This window comes from Emys orbicularis, chromosome 16 (genome assembly GCF_028017835.1).
Source record: "Emys orbicularis isolate rEmyOrb1 chromosome 16, rEmyOrb1.hap1, whole genome shotgun sequence".
NCBI lineage: Eukaryota > Metazoa > Chordata > Testudines > Emydidae > Emys > Emys orbicularis.
This window is the reverse complement of record NC_088698.1, coordinates 26,242,333-26,268,069: the sequence shown is the minus strand read 5'-3', so window position 1 is coordinate 26,268,069 and position 25,737 is coordinate 26,242,333. Positions and strand designations below refer to the sequence as shown.

General features: G+C 40.5%; 1 protein-coding gene across 2 annotated transcripts in view; it reads left to right on the top strand.

Annotated features, from left to right (window-relative positions):
• The first annotated feature begins 3,142 nt into the window (after positions 1 to 3,142).
• Positions 3,143 to 25,737, top strand: part of ATP2A2 (ATPase sarcoplasmic/endoplasmic reticulum Ca2+ transporting 2) — a 64,134-nt gene continuing 41,539 nt past the window's right edge. Inside the window, exons 1-5 of one of the 2 annotated variants that reach the window (XM_065417998.1) lie at positions 3,143 to 3,260; positions 4,266 to 4,283; positions 4,383 to 4,465; positions 15,106 to 15,210; positions 23,209 to 23,347. In XM_065417998.1, the coding sequence (XP_065274070.1) occupies positions 3,143 to 3,260; positions 4,266 to 4,283; positions 4,383 to 4,465; positions 15,106 to 15,210; positions 23,209 to 23,347 (463 nt within the window). The remainder of the gene's footprint in view (positions 3,261 to 4,265; positions 4,284 to 4,382; positions 4,466 to 15,105; positions 15,211 to 23,208; positions 23,348 to 25,737) is intronic. The other variant, XM_065417999.1, reaches the window with a different exon arrangement.

Below are 25,737 nucleotides of genomic sequence, written 5' to 3'. Positions count from 1 at the left end.
CGGCCAATGGGAGCTGCTGGGGGTGGTGCCTGAAGCAACAGCAACACACAGACCCCTGTGCCCCTCCTCCCCCAAGTTCCAGCCACTTCCTAGAGCGGCGTGGGGACAGGCAGGCAGGGAGCCTGCCCTGCCCCCAGTGCGCGTCAGGTTGGAGCCCGCCCCCAAACCTCTCCTGCAGCCGAACCCCCTGCTCTGAGCCCCCGCCACACCCCACACCGCTCCTGCACCCCCTGGGAACAGGAAGAGGGCAGAGTTGGGGTGGGGATTTCGGGGAAGGGGTTGGAATGGGGGCGGGGCCTCATGGAAAGGGTGGAGTGGGGGCGGGGCCGAGGGCAGCGGGGGGGAGGTGTCAGTAATGCGGCCCTCGGGCCAATGTACTAGTCCTCATGTGGCCCTCGTGGTCATTTGAGTTTGAGACCCCTGGCATAGATGTAATGGCTAGAGGAAATAAGGGAGACATATCCATTGCAACTTTTTATTCTCATGTTGACTTCCCCCTCAATGTGGCTGCAGGACTGAGGTATTTTCACTGCAGGTCCCACACAACCTTTCTTATGTGATTGCACCTCTGCACTTTGGGTGCTTCAGAATTAATAAATAATAATGTATTAGTGATGGTGCACATATTGTCTATATTGGTGTTGAGTATGTGTGTACAATGTGTGGTGTCAACTTGTGTGTGGAGCAGTTTTATGTATACATGTATGAGTCAATATATATATATACATGTTATATTGGTTGGTGCTGAGTACTTGTAGGGTGTATACATTGTGTGTGGTTGTGTGTTGTTCGGCATGTAAATTCACACTGTCAATATTGTGTGTCATTCAGGGTATGTCTATACTGCAATCACAAGTTGTAATTGTAGCTTGTGTAGACATACCAGAGCCAGCTTTAACTAGCTAGCTTGGATCCCAGAGCAATGAACATGTGGCAGTGCAGGTTAGCCACCTGAATAATTACCCAGGGTTCTGTGCAAGATTGTCCAGACCGCGCTGAAACCTGTGCGGCCGCAACTTCAGTGCTCTGATACCTGAGCTAGCTAGATTAAAGCTAGCTCACGTATGTCTACACAAGCTGCAATCACGCCCCGTGATTGCATTGTAGACATACCCCCAGCATCAGCTGGAGTTGGTGTGCGTCAGTCAATGTCATGTATTATATATTACTTGAAGTTGGAGAATTATTATGTGGTGTGGGTATCACTGTTGACAGTTAGAGGTTGGTTGGTGCGTGTTGGTCATTGATACTGTGCATGAGATAGTTGGTGTGTGTTAGTTGGTGACACGTTGCACATGTGTGTCCATTTCTAGGTCAGTCATTGTTATGTGTGTACATGTGAGCCAAAGGTGTATGTGTGTGTGTGTTAGTGTTGGGATGGGATGGGAATCGAGGCTCTGTAAGGGGTGTTGAGTGGGTCAGTGGGGACCTAGTTAATGTTGGGCTGGGGAGAATCAAGCTGGTGATGGGCTGGGGGCAGGGAGACACTTTTCCATCACACCTCCCTCTTTGCGCCACTGGTCCCCTTTCTCTCACCTGTGTTGCCTTCCACCCAAGCTGGGGATCCTGTCAGGATGGGAGCAGCCCCCCCCAACGTGCTGGGGGGGGGCAGCAGAACAGGGGAGAGCCCCTCCACCGGGCTGGGAGCCTGACAGAACAGGGGGCAGCTCCCTGCACTGTGCTGGGGGGAGCCTGTCAGGTCGCAGGGGGCTGTCAAAACAGGGGCCTGTCAAGACAAGGGGCCGGCTCCCCTCCCCCATGCTGAGGGCCTGACAGAACAGGGGGCAGCCCACCCCTGCCGTGCTGGGAGCACAGGGGCCGGTCAGGACAGGGGTCAGCATCCCTGCCCCACTCCACGCGGGGGGCCAAGTCCTACCAGAACAGGGGGCATTCCCCACACCGTGCTGTGGGGCTGTCAGGACAAGCCCCCCCGTGTCGGGCCCCGGGTCCTATCAGGACATTAGGACAGGACAGTCTTCCACCCGCCCCGACCGTAATGAGGTTCACGCAAGGGCAGGGAGCTGCCTGGGGGTCACGCCGGGCCAGGCCGCCAGCCCACTGGAGACTGCCCCCGCCTCCCAGAGCAGTGGCCAAACGACGTTTCTCCACCCCGGCCTCTCTCCTGCGCCCGCCCGCATACTTGTACCAAAGGCATGGGATACGGCGCTCCGCAGAGTCGCGGTGCGGGCGGGCCCCTTTGCTTCTGGCGTTTCGGATCCGGGTTCGTGCGGGCGGGCGGGGCTGCTCCCTCCTCCCCGCTCCCTGCTCCCGGCCAATGAGCGGCGTCCACATGCTGCGGCCGCGAGAGGGGCCGCGGCGAGCTGGCTCCGATAAATTCTATTAGAGCAGCCACCGCTGGCTCAGCTCGCGCTGGGGAGGGAACGGAGTAGGAGAAAAGCAGAGCACCGGCTAGCCGGAGACAGCGGCCTAGGCTACACCGCCCGCTGGAGAGCGCCGGGAGCGGATCCCACCCCGCCGGGCTATTCACACTCGCCCCTAGAGGGACGAGGGGGCAGTTAACGAGCCCCAGGGCAGCTACGCCCCCTAGAGGAGACAGGGCATTTCATACCCCTCCGAGGAGAGCGGGGGTGATAAATTACCTTATTACCCCTCTTAGCGGCGAAAGGGACAATTACTCTCCGTCTGAGGAGAAAAGGGGACAGCTCAATTCCTTCCACGCGCGCCTCACAGTGCCGGTGGGGGCGGTTGTTACCCTAGCACCCCCCCGCAGTACCTCTCGGAGAGGGGTGGGAGCAGGCATTGGCCTGACGCCTGAGAGAAGGGGGGTGACTTTGTCTCGTGGCCCCCAAACGGCTGCCGGAGAAGGGGGTGCAGCGGAGCCCCTTGTCTAGCTCCGTGAGAGGAAGCGGGCGGTTGTGTTCCCGCGGGGTGGGAGGGGGTGGGGGCGAGTCCCCCGCCGGTACGGAGCCAAGGGGGGTGCAGGTGCTGTGACCGGAGAGGAGCGCTCCTCGGATCCCTATTGTTGTCTCGGTCTATGCTGGTAATCACCCGGGGGCGGTTGGGGACCCATAGGGGGAGAGAGAGAGGCACTGAGCGGGCTGAGTGGAGGGTTTGCTGCTGCTGTTCCTGCTGCTGCTGAGAAGAAGGAAGCGGAGGAGAGACACCATTTGCCGGCCCGGCCATGGAGAACGCTCACACCAAGACGGTGGAGGAAGTTTTGGCTTATTTCGGCGTGAACGAGAGCACTGGGCTCAGCCTGGAGCAAGTCAAGAAGCTCAAGGAGAGATGGGGCGCCAACGGTAGGTGAAGCAACCCCCACGCCCGCCGCTGCCGGGGGGATGCTGCTGCGTGCTGGGATCCTCTCTCTCCCGCTCATCCTCCTTCGGGCCCTGTTTCAAGGCCTAACCTATGTGTGCAAAGCCGGCATCTGACTCAGGACCCGGAATAGGAGCGAGGGAGAGAGAAGATGGCTGACTTGAACTCCACCTCGTGGGTTTCTTTTATACCCTAAGCGCTCAGGGCTGCTTCAGCATGGAGGGTGCCACCTCCGTTTCCTTTCACCTTGGTGGGAAATAAGCTTCGACCATTAAATAAAGCACATGCTTTTTTTAATGTGCCCCTTTTATTATTTACTTGACCTTCATTTGCTTCGTTATTCTCAACCGTCCCACCCAAATATCGTTCTTTGACTTTTGAAAAAAGGTGGGGGTTTTTTGTTTAAAAAAAAATGTTCAGAAGACAGCGCGGCAGAGCTTTATTTTTATAGCTTTCTTTTGTGCCAATTGTATTGCAGAACAGACTTACAGAGAGAAATAATAGCAGGTGGGGAGACAGCAATTCCTAAATAGACAAATGAGATTGTGAAGTATTTGGATATACATCTTATATTTTGGTAAAGTGAATGTGGAGGGAAGTCAGTGTTCTACTGAAGTCTGAAAAACGTTTGAAGCCTGTGATCCTTTGTATGCAGCAGTACCAGAAGTAACATAGCAGGCATGAGTGATGACTTGGCTGAATTGTAACCTTACTAGATTGCTGCTAAAATGTATTTGACATAAATTGCGGCATTAGCAAGGCCCATTCCAATTCTTCTTGTTGAAAGGAGGTACTTTAATTACATTACTCAGCATTGCCTTAAAATCTGAGTTTCCTATATACATAAAATCGGGTAGAATTTAGTTTTGTAGCATCTTAGCTAGCTCAGAAATAATCTTTAATGATGGATGCTTTATAGTAGCTAATGTAGTTATCTAACAGTCTTTTCTCTTTGACATGCTCCTTGGGAAAACCTATGCTTCGTGCAGAATTACCAGCTGAAGAAGGTAAGCAAGCTTGTACAATCTTCTAATGTTTCTTATCCATACTTTGCATCTTTCTGTGTATATTTAAGATGCAATATGTCTGCCTTTTATATCTTGCAGGAAAATCCTTACTTGAGCTTGTGCTTGAACAATTTGAAGACTTATTAGTTAGAATTTTGTTGTTGGCAGCTTGTATATCTTTTGTAAGTATAAAATGTTTGTTTTTTCAGACTTTTCACACATTGAACAAATGAGGCTACTGTATATATATTGAAGGACAGGGTTATTCCTTAAGTTATTTTCTTGCTTACACTAGTTCTTTTTATGATATGGAAAAATAAATTGCATGCTGAGTCTTAAATTGGTTATCTTGCAAAGGTTAACTTTTGCGTGTTTTAGACATTGATTTTCCATATTCACTTCATGTATGGTGTATACTATTCTCTTCTTTCTTGAATACAGTTAATCTAGACATACACAGACCTGTGAAAAGCATACCAAAAAATATGATGGATTATATGTATACCTACTTGAAATGGGATTTCCCAACCTTTCTTTTTGTTGTTGGCTTTTAAAACCACCCTCAATTACACGTTTAATGGGTCATTCTTTTTGCTTTTGAGTTAATCCTTATCAAGCTAAATGGATGATCATTGGAAGAGGTTTTTGGATACCATGCAAACTGTAAATAGAATTTGCATGGGGAATATTTCAGTTGCCTTCCCTCCCTGATAATAGCAAGGTGACAGTTGTTGCTTTTGACAGTGACAAGAATGATGACGACAATGATGGGCACCATTGTTGACCAAATTTGGTAACTGACCTTTGAATAGTCTTTTTGTAAAGTGGACCCCTCATCTTGCATACAGGATTGAAAGGACAAGAAACACTAAATGACCCTGTTTTTTGTTTTGGTTTTTAATGTATGCTTAATTGGATAGTTTCTTTATGCAGTGTGTATGGGGTATATGGTTGCTAAGAAACTGGAGAAATGAATTGAAGACTAAATACAGGAGGAAGGTGATGGGTCTGCATATGTTTTTGACAAGTTGGAGAACAGAATGATTGGTTTCTATTTATTAAAAAAAAAAAAGTGCAGAACATTAGAGATTGTTAGTAAAGTCTACCAAATAGACTTTTACTTCCACCTAAGGAATTGTAGCTTAACTCTGTGACCAGAAAAACAGGTGTTAGTCTTTTATAAGCTAAAAGAATAAAAATGTGGATTTTGTGCTGATTTCTAGTTTTCTATCCTTCTGCCAAAGTTCAACTAATCATGAATATAGACTGAAGCAAATGATCAGTCTTAAACTAAGACTATTTAAAATAAAAAAGAGGATGGTTATCCCCTGTTGTGCCTGATGCAGTATACTGCGTTGTTGATTCTGGGCCAGTGAAGGCTTCTGATATCACAAAACTGACACACCGTTACAAAGAAGAGGGCCTCAGTTTTGGTATGTGTGTATATAATTGCCAGCTGGCCAAGGATTGGCATTGAGCTTGCCTGTGGAGACAGACACATTCTAGTCACTTCGATATTTCCTTGGAGAAAACATGGCTGGCAGTCCCAATTTTGAGAAATGGGTTAACATCTAGTTTTTCGGCGGGGGGGTAGAGTTTTGTAAAGGGTCTGAAAGTTGCATCCCTCATGAGGGTAGAGGAGGAAAGAATGATCGTAATAAAGGGTGGTGGAATTTTATAGTGCATGAGTTACTACTTCTAGAAATTTATATCCCACTTCATTTCCAACCAAATGGGTGAAGGTAAAGATCAAATTCAGCAAATTAGAAATTGTCTAGTGAGCTGACTCCATATTCAACCCTGTACTAAACTGACACAGGTCAAATAATGTACATGGCCAAATGTACTTTGCTAGTACGTTTACTGAACTTATTAAACAATTAGACTAGCCTCCTTTTTCCAGTTTGCTGAAATTATTCTGCTAAATTAGGCAGTCAGTGTAATACAGGGTACAATACTGGGATATCTGGGTTCTCTCCTCAGTTCTACCACTGACCTGCTCGGACCTTGGGCAAGTCACTTCAGTTTTCTATGTCTCAAATTTCCTCAACCTTAAAAACGGGGATAATACTTATCCTCCTTCTTGGAAAACATGTTAAGCCCTTGGCCTGAAAATCAATAGCTAAAATAGAAATGCAGCTAATAATTTTTATTGGAGTTATTTTATGAGCAGTTCACTCTTTTTTTGTTTTTGTTTTTTTTTGTTTTGTTTTGTTTGCTTTTGGGTTTTGTATTGGGATCAAAGATAACTTGTAATTTCTTCTGTTTTTTCACTTGTGGCTTGACTTTGAGTTCTGGTAACTTTCACGCAACTGTGCTAAGCTCATACAAATTTAGAAATACATTTGTTTTTATAAAATATTCAAGGTGATCGACATAATTTAAACTCCGATGTTAGTTCTGAAAGCACTCATTTTCAAGTGTGAAGCTTGTGGCCCATAACTGCCACCCAGGGAAATTTAAATGTTACAGGGAAAGATAAATTGTGTATACAGTTGAGGTAAAATGAACCTTTAGCATTGGATTGCTGCATCATGAGGATGATTTAGCACAATTTATAATGTGTAATCATTGATAACTGGACGGGCTAAGTCTTGAAAAGTTAATGAGGCTTTGTAATACTACGACAACCACTCTACAATAATATGTGAAAATCACAGGTGTTTTTTAGGTTACGAGGAGTGTACATAGAGCATATTAATTGATTTTTAGGTTTAAAATGAGGTGCATCAGGGTTGCTTTGGTCTTAAGTTAATGTGTAAGGCTTTGCTTTTTGGGATGTAATATAATTTTGGGTGTGTGTGCGTGTGGGGGGGTTGTTTTTAGCAATTTTTGAGCTATATCTATATATCTCCAAAAATTGGATTTGGGGTGGGCTTTCTCTTTGCATATACAGTAGTGGGATGAGTAATCTGTTTGTGATTTTTCCATATTGCTCCTTAACGTAATACTGTATCAAAAACCACTACTTTAAAATGCACTTGGGAACCTCTAATGCACACAAGGAGAGTCTACATGAACCAATTAATATGCAACACATTCATGTGCTTTAGAAATCACACCTTTTGTAGTCTGCATTTCTGCTCCATGTAGGCAAGCCCTTAGATACAAGGAACCATTTCTGGTGTTTTTCCAACGGTTATTGGGTAAACACAAATTTGTTTCTTGTGTTGGGGATGCGTTAGCAATGTCTTTCAGTTAAAACTGAAAATCAGAAGCTCTGGTTATGTATAGTTGAGTGTTTGGCAGCACTGTTGAGTTTCTTTTGAAGTTAATGGACTTCAGCAGGAGTAAGATCAGAACCAAATTGCACAAACTTGGATTGTGTGTTCTCAGTGACCCTAAAATATTTTCTGTAAACTTGTTGATCTGGGAGACTGTTAAGACTATAGTGCTTGGATAACATAAGGCCTTGTATAGCAGTAGCAATAAGTAAAGTTAAGGTTGCATAATATCTGCTGTTCTAATCCTTGTTTTCAGTTTGAAACTTTCACCTCAACTGAAATTTTATGGACCTGGTCTTTGTCCAAAAGTTAAATGTTCAGAAAGTTTTTGTAACAAAATGCTTCTAATGCCTTTGAGTACATGTGTGAGGGAAGAGGAGAATATACTTTGCAAAGACTTTTGTTGTTGTTGTTGTTTTTTTTTAAATCTGAAGATTCTTGTTTGAATTGCATTAGTGCTGAATCACCTTAGAGATTGAGCGTTGGAATTGGGCATGGAAATAGTCCTGATTGTGAAGTGCGTTTGAGTGTTCCGGTGAAAATGGGTTTTGTGTTGAGAGTTGTCTTTGAAAATCACACCGTGCCTTCAAGGAGGCCTGGCAGGACATGTGTGCATAGCTAAATTATTTGTGCAGTAAAAACCTTAATGATGGCAAGTTTTAATTGCGGCAGAGCTCCAGAGAGGCCTTTGTTCATTCACTGCTCATCTTGTAAGGTTAAAAACTGCACAACTCCTAAAGTTACCTGGTGGACCTTGCAAGGTAGATGGGATAGTGGGTTCCTTATCATGAAATATTTTTTCTTTGAAGAGTGTGCATTATATATTGCACATGCATGTGCACGCACACATTCCATTTTAAAACTCGTTATGTTAAGGTTGCATGTGTAAGCACTCACGTAAGGAATTGAGAAAGTTAAGCTTGCACATGACACCTTGCCTTTGCACCTTTATGCAGGTGCATTACATACCTTTTCTTAAATAGCATACAGTAACATTAGTGGTTCTCAAATTGTTTGTACATCGACTGGTGGTATGTGGGCTGCAGTCAGGCAGTACACAGGCTGCTGTATAGTATTATCATAACCCATTATATCTGTACTGATTTAAATTACTAAGATGGTATGCCAAGTACTTATTGAGTTGTATATGTGGTATGCTAGATCTCAAAGTCAGAAAATTGCTGTTCTACAGCCTTAGATGCACATACTCTTGTAACATTTCATTCTTGTATTCGTAGACCATTTTCATTGTCCATATCCCTCCAGTATATCTCTAATGATTTAAAATACATGTCTTGGAGAGAAGAAAATTTAAGTTATTCACCTGATCCTATAAAGGAATCTATAGGCATGGACCCTTCCCAGAATGTCTTATCGGAATCTGTAGGACTTCACAGGGATCCATGTGGGCAGCACCAGTGCCTTAGCTAGTTCTGTTGTGGTTGCAATTCAGAGGATGAGCCAGTTAGCAAGAATTCACAGCCAAGTTTTTTTCTTGTGTATTTAATCTACAATATTTTGTACGAGACTGGTTTACTCTGTAATGTCATCTAAATGACTCTAATAGACTGACATACACAGATGAGTACGCAGTGCTTTTCAGAGTGCTAAACATGTATCTAATATTGTAGAAAAATGTTTGATAAATAGTAGATAATCACTTAGCGTATTATAATGCATGTATACATACAAGAGAGCAGAGTTAATGTAATCCACACAACCCCAACTTTAGCACTTCCTGAGTTTTATACTTTGCCATGCAACCTTAATATTTTCCTAATGAATTGTGATAGTTTTTCGTACTGGACACAGTGTAGGCTAGGGAAAGTATTTATAACTGGTTGCCTAAATTAGAGGATCATGAAACCAGCCTTATTTACTACTACCACTACTACTAGCCCCTTTATACCAAATCAGATTTACAGGTGGGTGCTCTGGAAACTTGCTAGGTTCAGGGTTAGATTAAAATTGTATATTGTTGTGAATGTAGCCCAATAAAGATGTTCCTTATACATACCAATCAGGCCCATGTATAGACTGATCTTTCAGTCCTCAAGCATGCAAAACTGCACCATTGAAGTAAATAAGAATTTTCTGTGCAAGGACTTCAGGGTTGTCCTAAAACATCCTGAGAACAAGCTAACTGTTAGATCTGGAATAGTAATGACTATATGTTGCATAAGATAGGGATAGTGTTGATATATTACATTGGCATGCTGTCAGCAAAATTCAGATTACGCAGTGTCACCTAAGATATCATCTGATGGGGAAAGATCACAGAGATTTAAGAAATAATTTATGTAGCTTTTAAAAATGTTCCCTTGTAGTAGGGTGCTGTAGCTAGGTAAGAACTTAAATTGCCAGATGCTTCTGTTTTTTCTTCTGCTACCATTAAGTATATAGCAAAACAATTGTATATTCAGAAACATGGGGCAGCACATACTAGAGGTAGTTGCAGTCTGTTAACTCAGTAAAACTTTTCAATTTCCCTTTGTAATCATCACTGAGTTTTTATTTTTCAGTAACAATTAGCAAGGAGAGTTTTGATCTCATGAGTGACGGAACTAAATTTGGGAGAAATGAAAGAATCTTAATCTCTGGTTGGCAATTCCTTTCTGCATGGAATAATTTCTTGTTGAAACTATTAAAAAGGGATATTTTATTTGTTTAATTTTAAATTAAACATATCCTATCCAGTAAAATAGACACATTTGAATCAAAATATGCATTTTTAACAGAGTCTAAAGTGTACTCTAGAGAAATACAAAAAGGATAATGGTAATCAGGCACTGTTGGTTTGTCCAAACTATAGTAAATGTTAAAAATCTAAATGGCCTGGGAGAACAAGCTTTTTATTCCAGGAACATTCCACAGGTAAAAGGAACCCACTTTAATTGGTCTAAGACCTTTTATTGGTAGGATAACATTTGATTTTCATATTTTGCCTCTAAGCTGCCATTCTCAAGAAAAAAACTTGACTCTTGGCCACTGATAACAGAATCCAGTTTGTCTAATGGATCAGTAGTATAATCTCCCGAGCAATAGATTTCATCCCAGACTTCCACTCTTTGTATATTGTATTCTATTTTTGTTGTTCCCTCCATCTTTCGTAATATGATTGTCTCAAATGTCTAATCTATGTGCTCTGGTATAAAAATTATTGAAACAGTGAGGCTTTTTTAGGAGTACAAATGCTTGCATGGCATTATTAATTTAATTTTGTTTTTTCTAACTGTTTTCATGACCATTCAGTTTATTGCTGGCTGGCTTACTGGAGCATCCTCTGCTTCTCTCTTAGTCACCCTGAGCCACAAGCACTCTTTGCTCGTCATTGCATGTGTAATTTTTAGTCTTTGTGTATATTTCTACTTTAAAAAGTCCCATGGCCCCATCCTTGTTAAACTTTGCTTAAGAGACTTCTGCCAACAGTTCAAACCAATTAAATATGGCTTGAGCAATCAAATGAAACATTGTTGAATCAGAGTTGCCCTCTAGATTTGTTCTCACCATTCAGGTGTCAGGGCAGTATGTGTATTAGATATTTCCCTTCGTCTCCAGACTTCCTTTCCACTTAAACAAAAAAAAGCAAAAGCACATTTTGCTTTTCTTTGCTTTTTAGCCTCTTAGGTATACAGAATTTTTTTTAAAATTTAATTTTATCAAAAGTATTGTCTTAAAACAATACCATAACGGTTGATCTTAATCATGTTCATGGTTATGCATGCTACAATGATTTGATTACCAGGTTTCTATCAGTAAGGGTCATTATATCACTGGACCCTTCTGTCTTTTTCTTTTTTTGTTTTGTTTTTTTGTTTTTTGTTTAGTATATTGTAAGATCCTGAGGTTTGCTGATGGAACTATTTGCCACTATAGCAAGGCATTTGTACAGTGCCTAGCACAAAGGTGTCCTGGTCCATGACTAGGACCCTAGGCAATACAATAAAACAAGTAATAAATAATTTATAGATTCTGTTATTTTCCAAACTTTGGTTTCTGTTGTTCCTCTATTTAGTAAAGCAAAAAAGATGTTGGTAATGTTTTAAAAACTAATGTGTTGCTATTTATCTGTTCATCCCTGATCACTTGCTAGTGCTTATTAAATCTAGGCTACTATACAGTTGTTTCATCAAATGTACATAAAGTTATTTTGACACTCTCCCATAACCTGTTGTGACAGAAGATCAGACACTTGCAATTGAATGACTCCTGTTTTAACTTTTTATGGGTACAGTCACTAGAGCATCTTGACATATAGGAAAATTCTCTCATTTTTAGACCCCAGCAATTATTCTTTGCTAACAAAAGTCTCTTGCTAATTGTAGTTTGAATTAATAGGTTCACTTAAATTTTACCCTTGTCAAATGCTTTTGAAAGGTCCATGTTTTGGGAACTGAAGTTGTTGGACTTCTAAAACATCTTAAGGATTTTGATCTGGCTGTCAGCTTGATTTATGGTATCGGTACACCTGTGGTTAAGACTTAAAACAAGCTGTCACATTTGCTCTCTTATGATCTCTGTCTGAATTTCGGCTGGTCTCTTAGAGCAGAGGTTGGGATAGGCCTTCCTCCAGACATATCAGGTCCTCTGACTCTAGATGGCACTGTGCATTTTGATGGATTTCTGTTAAGCTTGCACAGCATTATACAAAGTCATTGCCATCTATACGTTAATCTGTTTGCTACGACATGGTGTGCACATTTAATTGTAAGCATCGGCCACAATCCCAGTTTTACTTTTGCTCTTATTACAATGGATTGTTGGCTTTGTTTGAATCAATGCCTTACTGTTGTTAATAGTCAATGAGAGTTGCATGGTGTGTGTGTGTTTTGTTTGTTTTTAATCAATATATGTACTTGTGTGGTGGGGCTGTGTAAACTACTACAGACACAAAAAAAGGGGGGGTCCAATCAAATAAATTTGAGAACCACTCTTAGATACTTGATACTATTGAGCACAGGTGTACTGATACCATAATCATAAACCTAGAAGTTTCCCTTACAACATTATTTTGGTTCTTCCTGAGACAGCCAGATCTCCATGTGGCTTATCTAATGTGCTGATATGAATGTTGGAAAACGCTTGCATTGTCATTGCTTTATATCGTCAAAGCAGGATTAACTATTCCTCATAGGACCTCCGAGATGTATTTTTTCATCGTGCATATGGTGGAGACTGACACAGATTCTAAGTGGCTTTACCAGGGCCACATACTGGCCTCATATACACTAGGATAATAACATGTTAACTAAACACTGTTGCAGTTCCACTGGTTGTAACAATAGTGGAGGCTGTCTGTAGAAAGAGCTTGAACAACATAGTGGTTAAAAACACTAGAGTTCCATCCAAACTGCAGCCTACACCATTGCTACCACTGGTGGAGCTGCAGCAACAGTGAATTACAGGTTGTAGATGCAGCCAATGAGTCCGTGAAAGAGCCTGGGTTAGAACTGAAGACTAGAAGCTAGGAACTCCTATGCTCTTTTTCCTCTAGACTATACACTCTCTAATCTGAGCCTAACCCAATGCTGCCTTGCCAGTCACAATATTGGACATTTCCTCTATCCTAATAAAATCTGCTCTCATATTGGTCTTGCTTGGTGGTTCAGATTATTTCTGTTCAAGGCTCTTGTGCTGTTGATCCTTCATCCTTTTTAACATCCTGGAGTGTTTCACAATTGAGCAATAGTTCTAGTGCAGCATGATAGCGGAATGATGGTGTCTTTAGTAACTGCTTGCTTTTTGGCCTACTTGGTAAGGTGCTTCTGAGTTGGTCAGTGACTCATAATGGTGTTGCCTGACTACCGGCACTAATTATTTCTACACATTGTTCCCATTTATTGTCACTTAACAGGCTTCCTGTTGCTCAACATGTTGACTAAAGAATTAGACTCTGTCTCCTCAGTTATTGCAGAATTTTGCCTGAACTTATTCAATGAATAGGCCTTCTCCATATGTACCTGAAGTGCTTGAGACTGGTAAATAACAAAGTCTAAAGAATCCCCAAACTTCATCTGAAGCCTTACAAGTATAGAATCATTAGCTGCCTTGTCCTCCTGCTTGGGAATGTAATAAAGCTGAACTGAGGAAAAAGCCACATTGTTAGATCTTTACATAAACCTCCCAAGTTCATTTAGCTCCCATCCCTACCCCGCTTTTTAATTAGTTTTTTGCTTTCGTGATCTGCCATTTTAATGTGACTGTTAGGTACCCTGACTGGAAAGCTTAAGAGGAGCACAATAGGCAAGCATCTTAGTTCCCTCTAAACTACACAGCTGTGCAGCAGGCTATCAAAGGCCTCTCCCCTGGTCCCAGCCCCGGAGCTACTGCGGTTGGGGAGAGGACTGGGGGGGAGGGGGGGGAAAGGAGTCCTCTCTCTCTCTCCCCCCCCCCCCCCCCCCACCGCAGCCCTGGGGCAGCCTGCACCCAAAGCCCTCATCCCTGGCCCCACCCTAGAGCCCGCACCCACAGCCGGAGCCCTCACCCTCCAACACCCCAACTCTCTGCCCCAGCCCTGAGCCCCCTCCCACACGCTGAACCCCTTGGCCCCACCCCCGCCACACATCACCTCCATATTGGTGCACATAACAAAATTCATTCTGCACATGGATGTAAAAAATTAGAGGGAACATTGGCAGGCATGTTTCTTTTTCCAACTCTCTCCCGTTTTATAGTTCGAGTTTTTATTGAAATTCATCTTTATCACCTTTTGTGCAGTCCATTTTTTTTAAATGGGGAAGAGAGGCATTTCACTTTGCAGAATAAGTATTCGTAGAAAATCCCCACCACAAACTGATATTGACAAAGGGGTGGGTGGGGGGGGGAAGACTACCATTCGTTGATATCGTCAATTGATGGCATGGTTCTGTGCCAGAATACAAACCAGTGGCCAGTCAGGCAAAAAGTCCAATCACATTATAAATATAAAGTTGCAGTAATTTTTTTAAATATGTAAATACCTTGCAATGCCTGCTACAAAAGTGCCATGTGAATGCCTTTTCTCGCTTTCAGGTGGCATTGTAAGTAAGAAGCGGGCAGCATTATCTCCCGTAAATGTAAACAAACGTTTGTCTTAGCGATTGGCTGAACAAAAAGTAGGACTGAGTGGACTTGTAGGCTCTAAAGTTTTACATTTTATTTTTGAGTGCAGTTATGTAACCAAAAAAAATCTGCATTTGTAAGTTGCACTTTCACGATAGAGATCGCACTACAGTACTTGTATGAGGTGAATTGAAAAATACTATTTCTTTTATCACTTTTACAGAGTAAATATTTGGAATAAAAATAATATAAAGTGCGCATTGTATACTTTGTATTCTGTGTTGTAATTGAAATCAATGTATTTGAAAATGTAGAAAAACATCCCAAAATATTTAATAAATTTCAATTGTTGTTCTGTTGTTTAGCAATGTGATTAAAATTGCAAATGAGATTAACTTTTTTAAATGGAATTAATTTTTGTGTGTTAACTATGATTTAATCGACAGCCCTGGTGATAACGGTATAGATATTTCTGTAAAAATTCTAAACTCCATGTTTTGTGTAATGTTGTGTGTGTATTTCTGTTGTATTTAGATTAACTGTGATTTCTCTTGCAGGTTTTGGCCTGGTTTGAAGAAGGTGAAGAAACAATCACAGCATTTGTAGAACCTTTTGTAATCTTACTTATATTAGTAGCTAATGCAATTGTGGGTGTGTGGCAGGTAAGCAAACATATTTTTATAATACCAAACCTCAGAAACCCTTTAGGCTCTTGATTAGTAGAAGTAGATGATGTTTGTACAGTACAGATTTTGTAAGTAGTATAGGCATATACCAAAAGTACTATATACATTGTTAACATTAAATTACTCGGAACCAAAATCATCATGTGAATTCCGACATGAAGTGTTGACCCAAAGCTAAAATGGAAGCTACAGAAATGTTAAACACGTGGGTAGACTAAAAAACACAACACAGAATACCTTATGGATGTGTTTGGCCATAGGCTTGCTTTATATATCTTTCAGCACGTTAGGAAAGAGGTTGTTCATAGTAGAAGCCATTCATGAACATTGCTATTAAGTTTTAAAAATTTATGCTGTTCTTGAACATTTTTTTTATTTGCTGTTGAAACAAATATTAATCACTCTATCCCACTGTTCCCAGCCAATGGGAGTTGCGGGAAGCAGTGGCCAGCACGTCCCTGCAGCTTGCGCCGCTTCCTGCAGCTCCTGTTGGCCAGGAACGGTGAACCGTGGCCACTGGGATCTGCGGGCAGCTGTACCTGCGGACAGTCAATGTAAACACTGTCTCGCGACCCGCCAGCGGATTACACTGATGGGCCGCAGGTTGCCCACCACTGTTTTAGAACTTAACCTAACTATGGAGTCACCACCAGTGTGCCTCAATAATATCGTCGCTTAAAGCCCATGCAGTTGGATAGGTTTGGGAGTTGGACTAGGTAAACTACTATCTATGCAGTTTTTCTCATACAACCAATGAAATTGTTGCATGCAAATAAGATGTAGAGCAAAGTTGGGGATTGGTGGTTACCTCAGATATACAATGGTCTAGGACTCTTAGGCATATATCTATGCCATGATTACTGGAGCTATACACCACACAGGTATAATTCATGAAGTCAAAATGGCTGAGAACTTAAAAAATTGGGCTCTAACAGACTGCAAAACTCAGTGATTCAACGTATTGATATTCTGAACAAAGATCTTTCAGTCATGATGGTAGCAGTTTCCATCACTTCACATTGACTCTTATATTCTAGACTGCCAATCCTGGAATCTTATTGTATGGATATTTGCTATCTGCATTCTATTAAACATACAAGCTTAAATTTTAGTATTCTCTCTTTCAGTGATCTTTCTAAATATAAAGAGAAATGTGATTATGTATTCCATACTACAATGAAAACTTGAATCTTCACATTTGTATTTAATAAAAAATATAGGTCAACTACACACAGTATGCATTTCTAAATTTGGTGTCTTGCATCTCTGAAGTTAAGTAGGCAGTATTGTTTTACTTGGATTCAAATAGCCAAACTAGTTTACTTTTTTATTTAATTTTTATTTGGCTTTGATTTTAAGGCTTTGATATGGAGAGTTGAGTAGTTACAATTTCAAATTCATGGTAGTATCTGACTAATCTAAACTTTCATAATTTTCAGGGTTTTGAACTAAATGTCCAAATTCTATTGGAGATAATCAAATTTAACAAAGAGGCAAAAAACTTGACTTCTTAGCCAAGGATTTCAGTTGGCAGCACAATTCTAACTTTCTGGTTAAATGCTGCACAAAACAATTTATCTTAAATTACAAATGGGTAAACTTTTATTGGGTACTTTTTATTTTATTTTAGAGGCATGCTCATAATAATATAAAAATATTCAATACATTACTTTGCAGCTGAAAAAATGTTCAGGGGTTCAGTGATTTTTGACAGTTGAAGGGAAATATTGTACGGTGACATGCAAATGCTGCTGCAGATTTTACCTTTAGTCCTTCAAACTTTTCCCTGCTATATTAATTCTAAAGTTTTGTAAACCTAAGTAGTTGAAATATTTTACAACTTTAAAGAGACACTGTAGTCAGATAATGCATATTCTCGTGTGTTGTACTGTGCCTATTTTTTGTGATGTCAGATTTTTCAAAAATGTGAATATCACAGGTGCCACAGTTGAATACATAAGTTATTTGATGTTGCATACATATGTGGAACATACCAATAGAGCAGTTCCTTACACCTTTTCCTCACCCTCAAAGCTGAAGTGATGTTAAATAGTGACATAGTACTTGTTCTTTTGGAAGCTTTGTTCAAGTTTGTCAAAATCTAGGGTCTTTAACTTATTTATTAAAGTAGTATCCAATTAAGTTTGTATAGGCACCGTACATAGAGGTAGACCAAAATCCTGCCACAAAGAACTTAGTCCTAAAAGAGTTCTTTTCCTAAAAAAAATTACCAGGAATATAAAAGCTCTTCCTCTAGTGTTGGATTGGAATAAATTAATACTTCATGTTGGTTTAAAACTCCCCTCACTAAATCTAGTGAAGATGGGGGAATAAAGTTTAGTGCAGGTTAACAAGGCAACCATATTTATGCTTTGGGTTTTACCCCACTCTAGAATGCATGCACAAGTCTAACTTAGCAAGAGAAAAAGCCAATGTGTAGAATACACTTGTTTGTTGAAGCATCCCTAATAGACCAGCTTTTTCCTTTTAGTATACATTGCAACAAGGACTCTGCTATTAACTACTCGCCTTAAAAGCAAGTATGACAAAATCAATTCAAAGAAAAAAATCCAAAGTGTATAATGGGCACTCAGCTGAAGGCTGTAGATCAGAAACCTACTGATTTCCATGCTGAAAGAATCAAAGGCATTCTTGGAACCATTTAGATATATTTAAATGGTTACGCTTGTGTGATGATTTGTTTAAAGCTATTAAACCCCCAAGAGGCTTGCACTGAAGTCAGTGCACCTACATAATGCCTTTTGACTTAGATTTGTGAATAACTTGTACATTTGGAGAATTATCCAAGAAAAATTAAATTCTCTTACATTCATATAATAGATTTAAAATAGCTCTCCATCATGAGTGCATTTATTCTAATGGAAAACAGCCAGTAAATTCTAAATGGTTTGTCATTGCTGCTATATTCAAACTTTTCTGTGCTTTTTTTTAAACAAACAAGACTCTTGTGAATATCAAGTCTTTTTACATATATAGTTCAGTAGATATGTTCATTGAAATTAATGGAATGTGTGGGTAAATCCACTGCACTGCTTTGAAAAACTGTCTTCAAAGTTAAGATTGTAAGATCCTGCACATCATCAGCCTGACTCTGTCACCACAACCTCCTAATCAAAAAAAAAAAAAAAACCCACAAAAACCCTTCTGATCTGCTTTCTCTATAAAATTACTTTCCTGTAATCCCTACCAAAAAATTTTTTTATTTTTTTTTTGAAAATCAGTTAAGATTTTACAGGTGAATCTTTTTAATTCACTCCATGCAAAAAAACTTCTCTTGTTTTCTACAGGAGTCCTTAATGAGAACTAGTGCATAGGACCACTTTGTTACCAAGTTAGAGTATAAGTGTTTCTAGTCAGTTAGAGCAGAACTATGAATGTATTAACTTCTGTGTGGCAGAGTAAATATTACAAATTCTGCATCATCTGCCTAATCTAAACCTTCTAAAATAAAATCAAACGCTCTTTCATGTGAAGAAATTGTCTTTAAAATATTTTTTGCACTAAAATATGATGTCTCATCAAAGCCTCTGAGTTCTTGTTCTTGGCAGTTGGTATCTTTACACCTACACACCTCCCACTTTATTTAAAAAAAAAGTGTAGGGTACATCATGATGACAGTCATTGTGCCACCTTCCTCCTCCCCTTCAATCCCTGCTCTTGACTTCAGTAGCTCCTTGCAGCAGCATCACTGGAAGAAGGTGGCAGTCCCCCGACCTCCCATACCTGCTAAGGAAATAGTCCCGGTGAGTAAGGCAGTGGTCAGGATGGAAAGAGCTGTGTCCTGCAGGTACTCTTGTCTGCTGAAAAGTGAGAATCTAGGAAGGTCTTGCCTGGAGGGGAGGGCTATGGAAGTTGCTTCCTCCAGCCTGCTTCATCACAGCAGCTGCTTTGTCTTGGAGTAAATCCCAGTGAGGCTAATGTGGTTCTCCAGTGCAGAATCTCCATACCTCTCCTCCCAGTGTGGTCATTAAATACGAGAATCTTCACCCCCATCCATGGAAAGGCAAGTAACAGAATAATCAATGTATATGCTATTGTAAGAGGGGGATAGGTAGTGGTATCTTCTGACCAGCCATGGTACTGGCACTTCCTATCCAGTAAGCAGGGCCGGCTCTAGCGTTTTTGCCGCCCCAAGCAGCAGCAAAAAAAAAAAAAAAGCCGCGATCGGCGGCAGCTCTACTGCCGCTTCATTCTACGGCAGCAATTCAGCGGCAGGTCCTTCGCTCTGAGAGGGAGTGACGGCCCTCCCGCTGGACGTGCCGCCCCCCTCTGCATTGGCCGCCCCAGGCACCTGCTTGCTATGCTGGTGCCTGGAGCCGGCCCTACCAGTAAGTTCAGGAGAAGGCCACTTTTAAACTGCCCCCTGTCCCTAGTAAACCAGAAGGGAGAGTTGAAGAGGAGAGATTTTTGAAAGAGAGCAGACTTTCAGAGTGATATCATTGAATTTTGATGTGAGGGAGCTGTTATGTTTTAGGGCTGAAACTTTCAAAGGTGCCTAATTGAAATTGGGCATCCAATTCTCCTAATTTTAATGGTAACTGGGTCTCCAGATCTCTTAGGTAGTTTTGAAAATCTCAGCCTTGGCTTCCACTTTTTGTTGGCAATTTATAGGGAAGCTAAAAATCCTCACTTGCTCTTTAGGTGGGGTAAGGGTTAGAGGGGCATTTCTTGCCTTGCCTTTTTTTGTCCTTAAGGTCACAAGTGGGGAGCAAGAGAAGACTGCTATCCTCCATAAAAGTAGTTGTTGCTTCCGCTAGATGCCATTTATAGGGGTAATTCTGTGGACTTTCAGTAACTTAATTTAAAAAAAAAAGAACAACTTTGTGTACATTCTATCACTTGGAAATTTGATATTTTCCCCTTTGCAAAATCACTGCTGTGGGTAGATGGATTATGATGCTGTATTATTGATATGAATATTTACTCTAGAGGAATAAAATTTGCAGTTTAACTTCAAGATTTCTTTTTCCAGTGCGTGTCTCTGATTTCTAGGTGCTAAAAGTCCAAAACCAGAAATCATTGGATCTGTTTGAGACCATGATAAAATCAGTGTAGGAAGAAACTTCCTATGTGGGCGTGTCATCTGAAGTCTGGCTTCCTGCTTCTCCATGTCTCCCTCCCCCACAAGCATTCTCCTTAAATGCAGAGAAAACTTTAGTTGGTGGTGGATATCTTTTTCTATGGAAGATGGAGGGATTATGCTATATAATATAATTAAAAAGATGAAAAATGTTTACACTTTTCAGTGCCTGTATCTGATTCTAGGTGATTCATTTATTCAAAACCATCAATTTCATACAGTTTTAAAATCTACAATATACTCACTCACATGCACATATAATAAAAACTAGCCTATCCTAATGCAATAATCCCTACATCAAAACTTTTTCTGTTACTTGGTGATAGGTTGAAAAATTCCAGAAGTAAATGAACTTGTGCAGTCAGAAAAACTTCAAAAAGATTGAGTTTTTAAAAGAGCAGAATAAAAAAAAACTAAATAGCTTTAATTCATTGTCCAATACTTGAACATTGTAATTCAACACAAAATAGAAATATAAGAGAATAAATTTGAGGCTATCCTGGGTTTATTGGGTATAAAGAGATGTACTGGGTAAGGATGTAGTCACTATGTTCTTTGTTGGAAGAAACTTTAAATGTTTAAGTTAATCTGTCTTTAATTGATTTTTAAAAAACATTTCCTCTTTCAGCCCTTTAAAGTTTTTAGATAATACTAATGGAGAATCTGGGCAGGAGCTCGGTCTTAACTCTCATGAAACTTTCTCTGTCTTGTTTTCTTTTTTGTTTTGTGGGTGATGGAGATGCAATTGTTGACTGCCTTTATATTAAAAAAAAAAAAAAAAAAAAAAAAGGTATTCTGGATATTTCAGAGAAAACCAGCTTGGAGAACTGGATTTAAACTTTTGAAGGGCTGACTTTAGACAGTGAAGTAAAATTTCTTTTTGGCAATTTCAAATATTAGATGGGGGGGAGGGGCGCTTGTTTTCTGATGTGGCATTTATTTATGTCTGATGACCCATGTATCTTGATCTCTAAGATGGAATTCATTTATTGAGCTGCTAACTCTGAAGACTGAGTTAACTATGATCTTCTATCAGATAGCTTCTATATTTGATTTGATAATTCTTGTTTCTTTGCCCCTCAAATTTAATAGGGTCATTGAAACTTAATAGACCTCAGTGCCTATCTGTATATGCAGAGTAACCTATGCTCATGAGCAAGAGCTTAAATTCTGCTTTTCATCCAGTGGAGAGGGGAAATGCCATGGGTTTAGGCCATACTCCCCAGCTTCCTTACACCTAAGGTACCTCGTAGCTGCTAGTATATATGGCATCCCCATCTCTCTTCCCCCGCCAGTTATTTCACAACGTTCACCAGATCAGCTGATGTAACGTGTGTAGTTCAAGGTGTTTCATTGCCTGCTGGAACTGGTACTAAACATGAGCAATCAGTTGGCCATGAGCAATCAGTTGTGTGTTACCAGCTGACAAATTAGGCTCTAATGGCTCATGGTTTGAATTTCCAAAGACAATTGTCTGCCTTTATACAATTCAGACATGTACTAGATGAGAGAACCTTTGGCAGCTGGTGTAAGTCTGGAAAAGTTGGTGTAAGTTTTGTATACCAAAAAGCATCCTCTTTGAATTTCTATACTCAACAGGGCAGACTTAAGATGTCTGTACTAATATTTTTCTTAATTTCTCATCATAGTACTTCCTCTGGTGGTAACAGCAGTAGAGCTCGGGGAGATAGGCTGCTGGTGTTTTACTGGTTCTGTCATCTAAACCTAGACAATACTATGTTTAAGATGTTACTGGTCAATCTGTGCTAGTGCCACCTGTGCTACTGCTATCTCACTGCTCTTTTTAGTGCACTAGATTGGTCAAATCTAGGACGTGTGTATCTATTGAAGCTGGGAATTGCGCCTCCCAGCTGCATTGTAGACGTACCCATAGATGCTTTAAGAAAAGAATAAAGTTTAAGGTTCTTGTCATTTTTAAGGTCCAATCTTCTGTAACTCATTCATAGCTTAATTATGGAAAGAAGATTCAGGTGTTTTTTTTTTTTTTTTTTTTTTGTGTGTATCGATGCTAAAAATAGTTACAATTTCTGTTCGTACTCTTAAGTGCGTTGCCTTCTTTTCTGGAGCTCCAGCTTTGGCACGATATCTGGGAAGTTGTAGGTACTTTGTTGGCAAGTAATGGGTGTGAAATGTCATGTAGTGTCCTTACTTTACAAGTGCAAAGAAAAGAGCTTTTGGACAATAGTTATTTCCAAGCTAGATAACAAAGGAGCTGTTGTAAGTGGATATGTCCATGCCTCTTAATCTGACATGGTTCAAATGTGGAACAAAGACCTAAAGGAGGGATACAAGAACAGTATTGGAGGAAGTTTAATGATTGGATTTTTTTCACTATCTTAATTTCTATCAATAACTAGTGAAAACATCAGACTGATGTGGGATGGATGTATATTTGAGTCTCGGAGGAGGTGTTCTATTTAATAAAGCACAGCTGAACTAGGGTAGAATCATTTAGTTTTAATAGATGTTTCTGCTGGAGAGTTGCTTTGCATCAAAACATAACCGTATGATCCCTTAATATGTAGTTTGCATGATCTCCAGCTACCAAAACATAATGGACGTTCTGGAGAGGTAACTGTAAATTTCAAGGCAATGGCTTCTAGATGTTTAAGGGCTCACTAATATCTGAATTCTATTGTTGTGCTTTCCAGACTGCAACTTCACTTTGAAGTTGCAACCACATACGGGGGTGGGTCTAATAAGTATCTTCTTTGTGAATGAACATAGAATAACTGAGTAAATAGTATTCATGTAATGCTACATGTGGAAAACTAGAAGGTGACTATTCTAGTTGTCAGAATTGGCAGTACCTCTAGCTTTTAAAACCTCACATCTTATTTTTCCTCTTTCAGGAAAGAAATGCTGAAAACGCTATTGAAGCTCTTAAAGAATATGAACCTGAAATGGGCAAAGTATATCGACAAGACAGAAAAAGTGTACAAAGGATTAAAGCAAGAGACATTGTCCCTGGTGATATTGTGGAAGTAGCTGGTGAGATACCTTTTATTAATAATACAGGTTTACATATGTCTAAAGGGCCTTGGTTAATTTTAAGAGTTTGAGGCCCTGGGTGGGATTTTTTAAAAAGCACGCATAGTGCAAGTTAGGCACCTCATTTATGCATTATTGAAAATTCGACCTCCACCATTCATCTGTAATTACCTTAAATGAGTACTTCTAACTTTGAATTGTCTTAGGTTACTATTACCTTTTAATTGGTAGACATAGTAGCAAGGACATCTTTTGCTTTTAACTGGATTACAGGTTTTTAATATGTTTGGTTGGTTGTTTTTTTTTTTCCCCCTCTCCCCATGGCTGTATGGAAAACATACAAACAAAAAGGAAAAATAACAATGTGCAAAGTAAACTTAACAAAACCAAACTTTTCTCTAATCTTCCCAATGTCACCATTTTAAATGTTGTTTGTAATAGTTGGTAATTTTCAATTTTTTTAATCGTCCTTTTTAATGATTAAAAAATACCTGTAATAAAGCAGGATGGCTTCTATTGAAACACTGGTATTCAACTTCTAATCTTGCATCACTTCCTAAAAAATACAAGTAACATTCTCTTATACTTTGGAGAGACTGCTATCTTGTAAGTGAAAATACATTGTGTTGTCTACTCCTAACTGGACTATCAATGGTTTCTTTTTTCTTTTCTTTTCTTTTTTTCCTTTGTTTTAAGGATTTTGCTACTTAGTTTCTGTGCAAAGTCTATAGGTGGATCTTGTTGAAAATACGTCACAAATAGTTGTATTCACATTTTTGTAGGCCTTACTGGCAGTCAGATGGTTATCCTTTTAAGATAATAAATTGATATACAGCTTAAATTTCTTCTGATCTTTCTTCCCACTTTGGATTTAGTTATTAGAGTAGCCATCCAGAGGGGAGATAACTATGTACCCTTAAAGTTAACTATCCTGCTATTTTTAATATGCAGGGAAAGTGTGCTCTCAAAGAGAAGTTAGCATTGGCTCTTGGCCCAGCTTTTTCTCATTCAGAATCTTTAAAATTCCCTAACCCTGTCCTGAGCTTGTCTTGTATATGGTAGCATGCAGTTATAGTGACCTTAGTTAACAATAATTGATGTTTCTGTGGTATGCCGGAATCCCCAGTCTTTAAGTGCTGTCTTTCTTTCTGGGACCCTATCCCGGTCGATGATTGACATTCTCAGTGCCTCTATTTCGGAGACATCCATATATCAGCCAAGTGTAAGATCATCTTCTCCTTCAAGAGCAGATCTCATAAAAACAGTACCCCATCTACCTCCATGTCTTGGTCACCGAAATCTTGAGGGATACAGACATTTCTTACATTTTGTGGTAGGCAGAGACCATTACCAATATTGTGTCCTACCCTCAGCCTCTCCGCCATGCCAAGGGTCTTATCAAAATCCTCTCAGCTGTCACAACCCATTTTTGCCAGTTGAGAGTACAGTTTTTCCCTACCTGGACAATTGGGTCCTGAAAGGTTAGATTTTATCGGCATCACTGAGGACTCCACCACCACCACCACCACCAGAGCATACTTCTTCCAGGACAGATTTGCCACTATGTCCAACCTCATCTCAACAATACAACAGAGCCCACAAACCAGAACAAGGGCATGCCTGCAACTTCTGGGCCATATGACAGCCTCTGTGTTTGTGACACCCTTAGCAACACTACACTCTGGGTGTCCTCGGGCCTGGCTGAGAACTTTCTACCCCTCCAACAGGCAAGGCCTGTCCAAGGAGTATTTGTACTTCTGAGGGTCATTGGTTCTCTAAACTGGGAGAAGGATCCACAAAAGGTGTGCGTGGGAGTTCCATTCTTGGAATCTCCTCCCACAAGGGTACTTGCTACAGACACCTCATGATAGGCCAGGACACACACTTCCAAAACCTTTCAAGTCAGGGCAAATAGGTAGGGCAATATACCTCAGGAGGTAATCTTCCATATTGGTGTATTGTAATGAATCACTTGTCAGCACTTTCGACCCATCATAAGGGACCACCCAATCAGAATACTCCTGGACAACAGAGCAGCAACATATTATATCAGTCTTCATGGAGGAGCAAGATCGCGGTCCTTTTGCACTGAATCCATAAAACTATGGAAGTAGTGCATATCACACTGCATACAGATCTCAGCAGTTTATCTACCAGGACTATAGAACACAGTGGCGAACTTCCTTGGCAGGCTTTTCAGCATCAACCATGAGTGTGAGCTGAATAATGAGGTATTCCAAGAGATGACTTACCTGGGGTCATATACAGATGGCTCTCTTTGTGACATCATCCAATGTGGCGTACAGAGGCTTCTGCTCAAGAGGGGGGCATGATCACAACTTGATGGGAGATGCTCTGGTCATTCTTTGGCCTCGCATATTGCTGTACTC